General features: G+C 57.1%; 1 protein-coding gene across 5 annotated transcripts in view; it reads right to left on the reverse strand.

Moving 5' to 3' along the window:
- Positions 1-1,481: 1,481 nt before the first annotated feature.
- The window catches only part of VPS13D (vacuolar protein sorting 13 homolog D), a 224,219-nt gene continuing 212,686 nt past the window's right edge, over positions 1,482-13,014 (reverse strand). For all 5 annotated transcript variants that reach the window (XM_079777542.1, XM_079777539.1, XM_079777543.1 and 2 more), the window contains 2 exons: positions 3,364-3,604; positions 1,482-1,994 (listed from right to left, as the gene is read on the reverse strand). In XM_079777542.1, coding sequence (XP_079633668.1) covers positions 1,863-1,994; positions 3,364-3,604 — 373 coding nt within the window. In that variant the 3' untranslated portion in view covers positions 1,482-1,862. The remainder of the gene's footprint in view (positions 1,995-3,363; positions 3,605-13,014) is intronic.

A 13,014-nucleotide genomic window follows, 5' to 3' on the forward strand; every position in this document is an offset into this window, starting at 1 on the left:
CCGGCTTTCTGCCGTCAGAGCCCAGAATATCCCGTTGCTGTGGGCGGAAGGCAGACTCGTCCTCTTTAGTAACACTAAGCTCCTTACTGTGGCACAGAGATTCAAGGGACTTCATTCCAGAAAGTGACAGAGGCTCGCTGATGACAGCCCCTCCGAGGGCCTCATCTTGAAGAGGTCCTGATGGCAGGTGGCGGGCTGCTGAGGCGAACGAGTTGGGTGCGGGGAGGGAGGCCAGGCCCCAGAGCACTGCGTGTGCGCTGACCGGCCCGACTGCCCGCCAGCAAAACCAGCCAACCAACCAACCAACCAACAGCCCTGCAGGACCAGGCTGCAGCTCTGCGGTCCCCGGAATCCGGGTTCAGTGACACCAGAGCTCGGAGTGCAAGGCCACCCTTGCAAACACCCTGAGCTGAAGCACTTGCACACTATGCTGAAGGGCCTTCTTGCTTCTTTGAAAACACCCCGCACCCCCACAGCCCACACCCAGGTGGGAGGGAGAGGGAGGGAGAGATCAGCGTCATTGTGTCTTGGGAGGACCTGGGTCATGAGTTGGAAACCCCGAAGCCGTCTCCACGACCACTGGCCCACCGAGTCGTTTCAGATCTCGGCTGCATGGTGGCACACACTGATTAGCTTTATGAAAATAAAAATTTTAAATCACAAGGCGAGTCATTCATTCTACGTGAGGTCCCCCCCAACTTGTCTCTTCTTCACAGAAAAGGGAAACAGGAGGCCCGGGAAGGGAGGCACTCACACGGCCTTGTGGCGTCTGAACCGAAAGCCAAGCGCAGGAGAGGTCTGGGCCACATCTTGGTATGAAAAGTGGCCCAGCCTTTCAATACTCACACTTCCTTCCCTTTCCTAAGACGCGCCCTCTCGCTTGCCCCCGTGTCCCCGCAACTGTGTCCGTGCCGGCTGCGTGGGGCCGTGGAGCTGGTGCCTGCGGCTTCATTCCGAGGAGTCCTCGGCCCTTCTCCGCTGCGGCCCAGGAGGAGAGCATCCTTACTGTGAGCATCCTTACTGTGGGCCTCAGTAAATGTGTGGATTTTTGATTTGTTAAAACAAAGATTTCTACGGGACTTGTCCTTCTAAATCAAACAGGCTCTCTGATAACTCACTCAGGGAAAGCGTACGGAGCTCGTTGGGCGAGTGCAGGAACAACACCCAATTTCCCTCCAAGCCTGGCTAAGCCAAGGAGATGGGCAGGAAAACTATCTGTCAAACCTAACAACTGCCTTTAAAATGGGGGCGAGAAAGACATAAACGATGGGTTCCTGGGCCACTCCCCGCCTCTGCGAGGGCCGGCTCCGCTTCCGGCCCGAGATCCGCAGGCCCGAGGGGGGCTCTCCCAGCACCGCCCGCCCGCCCCCCAGGCCCCAGCGCTGGGAACCGCTGGTTTCCGGCCCTGAGACCTGACACGCTCCGGCTTTCGAGTGCCTTTCAGAGAGGTCCCCAACCAGACGTGTGGAGTTAGTGCAACAGAAGATCCAATATAACTTTATATTACTTTACAGCCAATAAGCCTTTACACACATCACAGGCCCTGTTGGGAAATACGCCTACATATTTACAAACACACAGTTGTACATATATACATGGTAACAAAATACAGGGCAGTCCAAAAATTAGGTTCATCTCAGACACTTTTTACCGTTATTCAACCAATACCTTTAAAAAATTACTTCCCCATAATCTAAAGTAACCCCTGGCCCACAGATCAACGCGGTTGGTTTCCATTAGTATCCCCGTCAGCATTTGCTTCCTCTTGTTCCTTGAGATCGTCCCCCAAACCGTGCTGAGGCTTGGCCTCTACCTCAGGCTCCTGATTGACAGGTGGGTCCGAGCCCCGCGCAGGCGCCGCCTCAGGAGTCCAGCTCCAGCTGCTCCTGATTCTCACTGAGCCTCAGCATCAGCTGCTGTTCATAGTACAGGCTCTTCGCGTAGTTTATCTCCTGCGATAACTTGACAGCGAGGACCTCCGATTTCACGTGGACCTGCAGGACAGAACGGAGTGAGCACCTGCCCCGCCCGAGGGGGGGACGGCCACAGGGCCAGCTGTAGACACCAGGACGTGCACTTTTAAGAGACGGCCTCCAGGGCCTACTCCCAGTTAATGCTGATTTCAGGTGGTGGGGGCGGGGGGGCACGGAATCTGTGTCTTTAACAAGTTCCCCGGGTGACTGTGCAGCCAACCGCAGGTCACCTGAGGTTGGGGACTGCCTGTACCTGGGGACCAGTTTCAGCTCCCGCAGGCTAAGAGTGCGAATAAGGGACTGCACCTTTGGGATTCAAATCCACATCCGGCCCACAAGGCCTCCAGGCCTTTCTTATCCACAACACGGAGCGGCTCATTTGCCTTGAAAGGGGCAGCAATGCAGCCGGCCAGGCTCCCCATCATGGAGAGGAGCTTGTGGAAATAACTCATGCTTTTGGGTGTTAACTCTGTTAATCTACCAGCCCTGACTTAAGCCCATGACCCCAGGGGAGCCTGCACAAGCCAAACCAAACCCAAGTGCATTCCTGGGCAGGAGAAGGTCAAGGGAAAGAGGCCCCACAGGGCTGGTTGCTATTTCTGATCTGTAGAAAGACCCAGAGATAAGCAGGAGCATTTTAATGACGCATCCTTCCCACAGGCGGCTGGAGAATGCCAGCATTCCGGGTGAGGAAGGAGCAGGACTAGCCCTGGGTTTCATGGAGACACCGAGTCGGAATACGGCCAGGACGGTGCTTCCTCCCACGTGCTCCCGCCCAGCCAGCTGTCCCTCCCAGCGAGATGGCCACGTGGTCTGGGGTCACACAGCACCTGGTTTTGAACCCCAACTCCTTACGGTGATGGTTATTAATAGCAACGTTCTTTTTTAAAAGTCCTGCCTTAGCAATACCGTCTAGCCTTTCATACTTAAAAGTATAAATATGACTTATGGAGCATTTACCCTGGGTAGAGGCCTCTGCTAGATATTGCTTCTTTGCACAGAAAAAGTTAGTTTCTGATTGTTACACAGGAGAAACGAGAGAAGCCGGTGTGCTGACACCGTCCTGGATCCAGGGCGCCCAGTCACAGGTGGGAAAAGCCCCGCATCATGCCAGCGGGTCCCCACTGCTAGCATCCACAGCCCTGCGGCACAGGTGCTGGCACGTGCCGGGCGCCCGGAGGCGGAGCCGGGAGGCAGCACCACCCTCTCGAGCACGCAGCGAGCTCCTCCGTGCGGGACTGGGAGGCAGCACCCCTGGGTAACAGCCCAGCCTGGCCCTGCAGAGAGCTCGCAGGAGGAGAGGGAGCAGGCGGGGTGCCCTTGGCCTCGCTGTCTCTCCCGCTCTGACCACGTGGTTCAGGAGGGTGGAGGGGTGGCCGTGTGCACTCACCATGGGCTTCTGCTGGGAAGGGCCGGGGATGGACACTCCGCTGCTCGTGTTCACCGCCTTCTTGGTCACCTGCACGTACACCTTCCCGTGGTCTTTGGAGACGAGGCAGTGGTAGAGATCGTCGTACTTGACTTCCAGGAAAATGGCCTCCCGGTCTACGTAGTCCCCGCTTTTCAGGAAGTAGACGGCCTTGGAGGAGATGAGCACGCAGTAGCTGTCGATGTTCTCCACGGCGATGAAGCTGCCAAGCAGAGGGGACGTGAGCAAGGCGCCCGGAGCTCTCTCCCTGTCGCTGAGCCAGCGGGGGTGGGGAGGGGGGGTGCCCTGGTGTCCTAAGGCCTGACCCCAGTTCAGGCTCCCTTCCTCCCCTCCCCCCTCCCCGCAGGTGGCTCAATCCCTTTGAGCCTGTTTCCTCGTTTATGAATCAGGAACAAACGTGAGGCTGGCATCGCGGCCCCTTCCTCAGGGGGCTCGACCAGCGTCAGCACATGGTGACAGCCAACGAGAGACCACTTCACCCCGAGAGTGACTGTGGGCGTGTCCAGGGAGACCTTTAGGCAGCTTCAGGCGTGGAGACACGGGAGCAATGCTTTGCTGGACAAAGCAGGAAGGAAACAGTGTGCAGGTGTGGACTGGAGCAGCTAAGGAAGTTCTCAGCGCAGGGGAGGCCGCCACCAGCCGGCAGACAGGCCGGGATGGAGATGGGCGGAGGAAGTGGAACCAAACAGGTCACCAAAGGGGCCCGAGGCCCCGCGTTCGCACTCCGACATCTACTTCCTTCCGGTCTCAGTTCTGAGAGGAGGCCGCGCAGCCTCTGCTCAGCACCTCCAGTGCTGGCACCGGTGGGACCTCCACTCCATTTCCAGAAACTCCACAAGGTAGAAGGTGCTTTTGCTAGTCAAGCTGCAATCCCGATTTTCCTAGCTTTCAGCCATTGCTCTTAGGGCTTTCGGGCAGCTCAGAAAAACCTCCCTCCTCTCCCTCCCGGATTAAGGGGGAGGTATGCACGGTAAGCCTCGGCTCCGCTCCGCATGGAGAGCCGTGACCCGGGTGAGCGCCGTGGCAGCTCGGGGCCTGGCTGCCTCCCGCATCTTGTGACGCCTCCACCACGGGCGGCCACCGGGCTGGCGAAGGAGAGCGGCGGGCGGCCGCAGGAAGGCTTAGAGCTGACCGCAGGCTGGCTGTCAGGCTGTGCCCCCTGGGCCTTGATGTCCTGAGAGGAATTTGCAAACTGTTGCTCAGAGCCCAGGCTCCCCCTGGAGCTGCTGGAGGACCAGGGTCCCAGGACGGCTTTGTCTCCACATCAGGGAAGGAGGCCTGCCTGCTGGTGACAGGAGGCTTTTCTCTCAGTCCCAGCCTGTGCCAGGCAACTGCCCCCGGGGAGGGGGCGGGGTTGAAGCTCCCAGCCTCACCCTGCATTCAGAACACACAGTCCTCAGCCCACGGCCATCCTCCCCTCTCAGCCATCTCCATCCTCCCCTCTCAGCCCACCTCCATCCTCCCCTCTCAGCCCACCTCCATCCTCCCCTCTCAGCCACCTCCATCCTCCCTCTCAGCCCACCTCCATCCTCCCTCTCAGCCCACCTCCATCCTCCCCTCTCAGCCACCTCCATCCTCCCCTCTCAGCCCACCTCCATCCTCCCCTCTCAGCCCACCTCCATCCTCCCCTCTCAGCCACCTCCATCCTCCCCTCTCAGCCCACCTCCATCCTCCCCTCTCAGCCCACCTCCATCCTCCCCTCTCAGCCACCTCCATCCTCCCTCTCAGCCCACCTCCATCCTCCCCTCTCAGCCACCTCCATCCTCCCCTCTCAGCCACCTCCATCCTCCCCTCTCAGCCACCTCCATCCTCCCCTCTCAGCCACCTCCATCCTCCCCTCTCAGCCACCTCCATCCTCCCCTCTCAGCCACCTCGATCCTCCCCTCTCAGCCCACCTCCATCCTCCCCTCTCAGCCCACCTCCATCCTCCCCTCTCAGCCACCTCCATCCTCCCCTCTCAGCCACCTCCATCCTCCCCTCTCAGCCCACCTCCATCCTCCCCTCTCAGCCCACCTCCATCCTCCCCTCTCAGCCACCTCCATCCTCCCCTCTCAGCCCACCTCCATCCTCCCCTCTCAGCCCACCTCCATCCTCCCCTCTCAGCCCACCTCCATCCTCCCCTCTCAGCCCACCTCCATCCTCCCCTCTCAGCCCACCTCCATCCTCCCTCTCAGCCCACCTCCATCCTCCCCTCTCAGCCCACCTCCATCCTCCCCTCTCAGCCACCTCCATCCTCCCCTCTCAGCCACCTCCATCCTCCCCTCTCAGCCCACCTCCATCCTCCCTCTCAGCCCACCTCCATCCTCCCCTCTCAGCCACCTCCATCTTCCCCTCTCAGCCACCTCCATCCTCCCCTCTCAGCCACCTCCATCCTCCCCTCTCAGCCACCTCCATCCTCCCCTCTCAGCCACCTCCATCCTCCCCTCTCAGCCCACCTCCATCCTCCCCTCTCAGCCCACCTCCATCCTCCCCTCTCAGCCACCTCCATCCTCCCCTCTCAGCCACCTCCATCCTCCCCTCTCAGCCACCTCCATCCTCCCCTCTCAGCCACCTCCATCCTCCCCTCTCAGCCCACCTCCATCCTCCCCTCTCAGCCACCTCCATCCTCCCCTCTCAGCCACCTCCATCCTCCCCTCTCAGCCACCTCCATCCTCCCCCCTCAGCCCACCTCCATCCTCCCCTCTCAGCCACCTCCATCCTCCCCTCTCAGCCACCTCCATCCTCCCCTCTCAGCCCACCTCCATCCTCCCCTCAGCCCACCTCCATCCTCCCTCTCAGCCACCTCCATCCTCCCCTCTCAGCCACCTCCATCTTCCCCTCTCAGCCACCTCCATCCTCCCCTCTCAGCCACCTCCATCCTCCCCTCTCAGCCACCTCCATCCTCCCCTCTCAGCCATCTCCATCCTCCCCTCTCAGCCCACCTCCATCCTCCCCTCTCAGCCATCTCCATCCTCCCTCTCAGCCATCTCCATCCTCCCCTCTCAGCCCACCTCCATCCTCCCCTCTCAGCCACCTCCATCCTCCCCTCTCAGCCACCTCCATCCTCCCCTCTCAGCCACCTCCATCCTCCCCTCTCAGCCACCTCCATCCTCCCCTCTCAGCCCACCTCCATCCTCCCCTCTCAGCCACCTCCATCCTCCCCTCTCAGCCACCTCCATCCTCCCCTCTCAGCCACCTCCATCCTCCCCTCTCAGCCACCTCCATCCTCCCCTCTCAGCCACCTCCATCCTCCCCTCTCAGCCCACCTCCATCCTCCCCTCAGCCCACCTCCATCCTCCCTCTCAGCCACCTCCATCCTCCCCTCTCAGCCACCTCCATCTTCCCCTCTCAGCCACCTCCATCCTCCCCTCTCAGCCACCTCCATCCTCCCCTCTCAGCCACCTCCATCCTCCCCTCTCAGCCATCTCCATCCTCCCCTCTCAGCCCACCTCCATCCTCCCCTCTCAGCCATCTCCATCCTCCCTCTCAGCCATCTCCATCCTCCCCTCTCAGCCCACCTCCATCCTCCCCTCTTAGCCACCTCCATCCTCCCCTCTCAGCCACCTCCATCTTCCCCTCTCAGCCACCTCCATCCTCCCCTCTCAGCCACCTCCATCCTCCCCTCTCAGCCACCTCCATCCTCCCTCTCAGCCACCTCCATCCTCCCCTCTCAGCCACCTCCATCCTCCCCTCTCAGCCACCGCCATCCTCCTCTCAGCCACCTCCATCCTCCCTCTCAGCCACCTCCATCCTCCCCTCTCAGCCACCTCCATCCTCCCTCTCAGCCCACCTCCATCCTCCCCTCAGCCCACCTCCATCCTCCCCTCTCAGCCACCTCCATCCTCCCCTCTCAGCCACCTCCATCCTCCCCTCTCAGCCCACCTCCATCCTCCCCTCAGCCACCTCCATCCTCCCCCCTCAGCCCACCTTCATCCTCCCCTCAGCCCACCTCCATCCTCCTCTTAGCCACCTCCATCCTCCATCCTGAGGTCTCACAAGTCCCAACCTTGCGCGCAGCCTCTCGGAGTTTCCCCATGGAGCACTCCAACCCCACCCCACTTTTGAACACCTAACTGCTCACCTTCTAAAGCACTGCCAGACACTCACGTGTCCTGTCTGTTTCCTGGACAGGACTCAGCGCTGACTATGCTGATGGAGCAGTGGGTCCACATCCCCTCTCTGTCCCCACCACTGAGTACTCGCTCAGCAAGGATGTCCTGCTTCCAGTCGCCATTTAATCACGGCCTCACGTGACAAACGAGTTTATTGTTCTGTTCTAACTGGTGCCAATGCCAAGAATGCAGACTTGTGAAGTCTCAATGCTCAAATGAAAACTACCCAGCAGCTTTGGGGTCCAGGCCGCTCAGCACACAATCCCCACCTCCTGGGCCCTGCCAGTCTTGGGACACAGCTTGACCACTTGATGGAACTACATGGGATCTACATAGCTGGTCCAGGGGGAAGGAAAGGGACAGACAGACAGACAGACAGAGCGGTAAACACTGCTTCCCAACTGCGGGAAGCACCACAGGGCAGCCAGGCCTTGCTGGGCAACCAGGTACAGAAGGAACACAGCCATGACTTCCGAGTGCCGGTGAGCCGGCAGGTGGCTGCTGAGGCTGTACTGGGCTCTCGAAGGAGACCCCCAAAGTTGGCCAGTGCAGTTGGGGTGAGAGCAGGAATGTGCACTAAAAACCCAACCGAGATGATTTCTGTTCTGGGCCCCTCTGTGCCCTCACCCCTGCCCCCACGCTCACCCCAGCTGGCAGCCCCTGCGGCTGACCTTGGTGCACAGCACAGCCCTGAGAAGGGCCGGCCTCCCGTCCACGCGGGTCGCTGCTCTCACACCTGCCGAGTGGCTGGCATTATTAGCGCACTTCCCACTGGAACTTTCATAGGCTTTAAAACAGACTCCTTTCCAAGATGCCACAGATGGCACAAGTCCTGGGTCAGGCCAGAACCCCAGCGGGCAGGGCGGCCTGAGCTGGGAGGCCATGCTGGGTGGCACCTCCCATGGTGCACACTCAAGGCAGCGGAGGGACACCCCGCGGGCTGCGGATACGCCAGGCCAGCTGCCTTCTCTGCGATTCGGTTTCTTCATCTGACAGAGATGATACTACCTGCCAGCTTCCAGCACAAACTTAGCGAAGTCAAAAGAATTCAAGGCCATACAGAACGGGGAGGGGACGGGAGCAGTAAAGGGCACAGAGCTCGACTCTGCGAGTCCAGGGGCCCATTCACAGGAAGGGAGGCAGTGAGCCACAGCAGGCAGCTGGAGCACAGGATCCCCACCCCGATCAGCACAGGATCCCCACCTCGGTCAGCACAGGATCCCCACCCAGTCGGTACAGGATCCCCACCCAGTCGGTACAGGATCCCCACCCGGTCGGCACAGGATCCCCACCACGGTCGGCACAGGATCCCCACCTGGTCGGCACAGGATCCCCACCTGGTCGGCACAGGATCCCCACCCCAGTCAGCACAGGATCCCCACCACGGTCAGCACAGGATCCCCACCCCGATCAGCACAGGATCCCCACCCGGTCGGCACAGGATCCCCACCCCGATCAGCACAGGATCCCCACCCGGTCGGCACAGGATCCCCACCCGGTCGGCACAGGATCCCCACCACGGTCGGCACAGGATCCCCACCCGGTCGGCACAGGATCCCCACCACAGTCGGCACAGGATCCCCACCCAGTCGGCACAGGATCCCCACCCGGTCGGTACAGGATCCCCACCCGGTTGGCACAGGATCCCCACCCGGTCGGTATAGGATCCCCACCACGGTTAGCACAGGAAGCCAGAGATGGACCTGGCAAACCAGTCTCCATTTTCCTCCTGCTGCTTCCTCGGCAGCGCCCCGCCCCCCACGCTTGCGTGCGCATGCAAATGCACACACATACATGCATGCACACACACTATTTTTTAAATTACAAAATCTGGAAACCACATGGAAGAATAATTGAAACTGAGCTCAAGATGAGGGCTTCTCTCTGGTAATGGAGACCGACCCCAAACTCGTCACTGCCAGAAAGGAGCCTAAAGTCGGGGTGTAAGAGAAGCCGGGCCCAGTAGAGCTCCGGGCAGGCTCCGCTGCCAGCACCCGCCCTTCCTGGCCACCCCCCGCGGGGGCCTGCTCCACAGGCTCCACTGGAGGGGCTCAGGGGCTGCTGAGTCAGACACTGGCTTCCTGTGCTGTCCCCGTGTAACCGCGCTTCGTCACGCAGGCTGCTCCGGCCCACGGAGGCGTGGCGCTGGGACACCTCGAGGCTGATACAGAACGACAGCCACCGGTCTCGGGTGGGCCTGGGTGCAGCCTGCTAGTCTCTGATCTGCTGGGGACCCCGAGGGACGGGGAATAAAAGCAAGTGGCAGAAACCGAGCTGGGAACCGGGTCATCCCTCAGACACGAGCACCGGGAGCCACCGGTTCCGGAACTGTCTCAGGTGCTGTAGGTACTGACCCCACACAAAGCAGGTTTTTAGACTTCGGTTGAAAGTTTTACTTGAACGCTCCTGTGCGGAGAGAAAGAGGAACGCTGACTTGGGAGAGTGTCAGAGTTTCTTCAGAGAAAGGCAGGCTGGGAGCTCGGGCACCCGGACAACCCCCAGCCCACGGCCACCTCGGGGCTTTCTCAGCGGCCCCGGTGGCATCGCCAACACTGGCCGGACTCGCACCCGGTGGCAGGTGGAACGCCTTCTCCAGGCCACATGGGCAACGGGACCTTCCCCCTTCTCTCCTCAGCCTGCGGGACCAGGATGGCCCACAGCCCTCCCCAGCTTTCCAGGCTGAATTAATCACTTCCCGGTGGCCCGGAACACATGGCTCACACTTCTATTTTAAGAGCAATCATGTGTTACAGATAGTTGGTGATATTGTCTGTTACCCCTGCTAGACTGTAAACGTGTCGAGGAAACAGCCAATTCCTACTCGTCCTTGCACAGTAGGATTCAGTAAATGTACGTGCTCGGTCGTCTCAGAAAATGACGATGAAATGACATCGCAAGGTCAATGGCATCTGCCAGCGCACGCGCCACTTCGCATGCTGGCTGCAGTCTACCCTGTAGTAAAGGTAGAGCACCCCCTCAGAGCTCCTGAGTTTACGCATTAAAAACTTAGCAAGTCCTTAACCTTGGTCAGGACAGTGGGAAAAGCCGCCCATGAAAGTTTTAATTCAGTGGCATGTCAAAGCATGTCCAATTCCCTAGGGGGTCAATGGCTATGACAGATTATTTCCTGGTTTAGAAAAGGAAGCCATGAACGCTATCCCTTCCTCACAAGGACCTGTCTTGTTTTTACTATGAGCTTTGTATTTATAATTACGTGCTATTAGAATCAACACTATGACCTGTGCTCAAACAAATCTTCCTGCTTGCTCTCTCTCTCTCTGCAATGTCTCAAGAAGGACAGGCAAGACACAAATACCATAAACATTACGTTTACAAAGGGGGCAAGGAGGGACAAATTTACTCTGGGTTTTATTTCTTCCTGTGCTCTCTGAACTTGCTAACCATGCATGAGTTTATTTCATCAAAAAGAGAAAGGACTTAGCTCATTGGTGGGTCTATAGGCTATGTTTGTTTTATTTTTTATATTTTTCTGTACGTAACTTGGTCTGCAATGAAGAATTAGAAATAAAATAGCTACTTTTATTATTTTTTTTAAAAGAAAAGAGGTTCCTGGCTCCAGATAGACACCAGTCATAAGGAAAAATCAATTTAATCAGATAGGACAAATTTTACTTTGACTTGACATCAGCTTAAGCCAGAGGGATCCTATTTCAAAACCCAAATTGAGAAAAATGGGAAGCAATGGTAATTCTGCAACATACCAGAGAAATATTCGATTCATTCTAAACTGAAGCCTCCGCAGCTGGCCAGACCTTCAGTCGCATGTCAGTAACTATCTTTTTAATACTAATTAATTAAATAACATGAAAAAAAATGGGATGAAACTTGATCGGGGAGCACAAAGTTGAAGTAACCATGGCACTGGGACTTTGTGGGGTTTTCGCTGCATCAGGAAGTAATTACACAATATTTTCCAGAAGTGAAACAGTGAGTCTAACTGGAAAAAAATGTGGAAACATTTAGTTAGAACAGTAGAGCAAGGTATTAAAGATCCTTTTAAGGGGTTAACTCTGAAGGAAAATATGTAAATAATTAGGTCTGTAAACATGTTCTTAATTACAATTCTAGGATAAAAGTCAGAGGTATAATTGGCACTCGTGTGCTTTTCCTGAAAACCCCTTTCTTGCAAAGTGATGATTCTAATGCTCATGTCGCTGTGAGGACCCTGCCTGGCAGCTGAGGACACATCAGAGGAACCCCGCTGAGTCCCTGGCGACTCCTCCTCGCACACTGAGCAAGGCCGTGGGCACCTGCCTCCTTCCACACTCGCCGGCGCGATTTACCCCACATGCGTGGAGACACATGGTTTTCATCGTTAGTCAAACTTCATTCATGCCAATCTCTTCCCCCAGTTCACAAGAATTTCAAGAGTATCAGGAAATCTATTTTACCAACTCCACTCGGATTCCCGTTTCCAGTTTGCCACGGCTGTTCTCAGGGGGTGCGGCTCGCTTTCTCCCTGAGCTTCTGGCACATGTCATTCTACCGAAAATGAATTTCACAAGGACTAGAGATGGAATTAAATGCACAATGTACAGTAATTTATAATCTCAACCTTTGATACCGCTCCAAAGGAAAAGTGAACATTAATATAATGTCAAACTGCAGCCACACAAACATTTCCTGAGTGCCCATGACGTGCCAGGCACTGTTCTAGGTGCTGAGGGCTCTTCCGAGAATGGGGCAGACACAGCTCCCGGCCTCCTGGGGTCACCATTCTAGCAGACTCTGCCCTTTCCAGGCTGAACCTGAAGGATGATTTCTGGGCCTTCTAGCCAAAGGCCAAAAGTCCCACCAGAAAAGTGGCATAGCCCGGCCAGCGTGACTCAGTGGTTGAGCACTGACCTATGAACCGGGAAGTCATGGTTCAATTCCTGGTCAGGGCACAATGCCTGGGTTGAGGGCTTGATCCCCAGTGTGGGGTGTACAGGAGGCAGTTGATCAATGACTTATGTTTCTATCTCTCTCTTCTTTCCTCTCTGAAGTCAATAAAAATATGTATATTTTAAAAAGTGGCATAAAGAGCAGTCGCATCAACAAAGGAAGCAGGAATATATAGTCATCCCGGGAGTGAGACCCCATTAGGATTCTGGATACTGGAGTGATGGCCAGGGCTGAAGCTGGACTAAAAGAACAGAACGTACGAATGACGCCTGCCATGGACTGAATTAAGTCCCCCTTCAATTCCTATGTTGAAGCCCTCACCCCAATGTGACTGTTTGGAGTATGAAAGTAATTAAGGTCAAATGAGGTCACAAGGGTGAGGCCCTGATCCTTCAGGATTAGTGTTCTTATGAGAGACACCAGACAGAGATCTCACTCTCTTTCCTGTGCCATGTGAGGACACGGCAAGAAGGTGGCCACCTGCAAGCCAAGAAGAGAGCCTTCACCAGTAACTAAATTGGGCATCACCTTGACCTTGGACTCCCCAACTTCCAAAAGTATAAGAAAATAAATTTTGTTGTTTAAGCCACTCTGTCTATGGTGTTTTGTTACAGCA

Source organism: Cnephaeus nilssonii (genome assembly GCF_951640355.1).
Source record: "Cnephaeus nilssonii genome assembly, chromosome: 7".
Lineage (NCBI taxonomy): Eukaryota > Metazoa > Chordata > Mammalia > Chiroptera > Vespertilionidae > Cnephaeus > Cnephaeus nilssonii.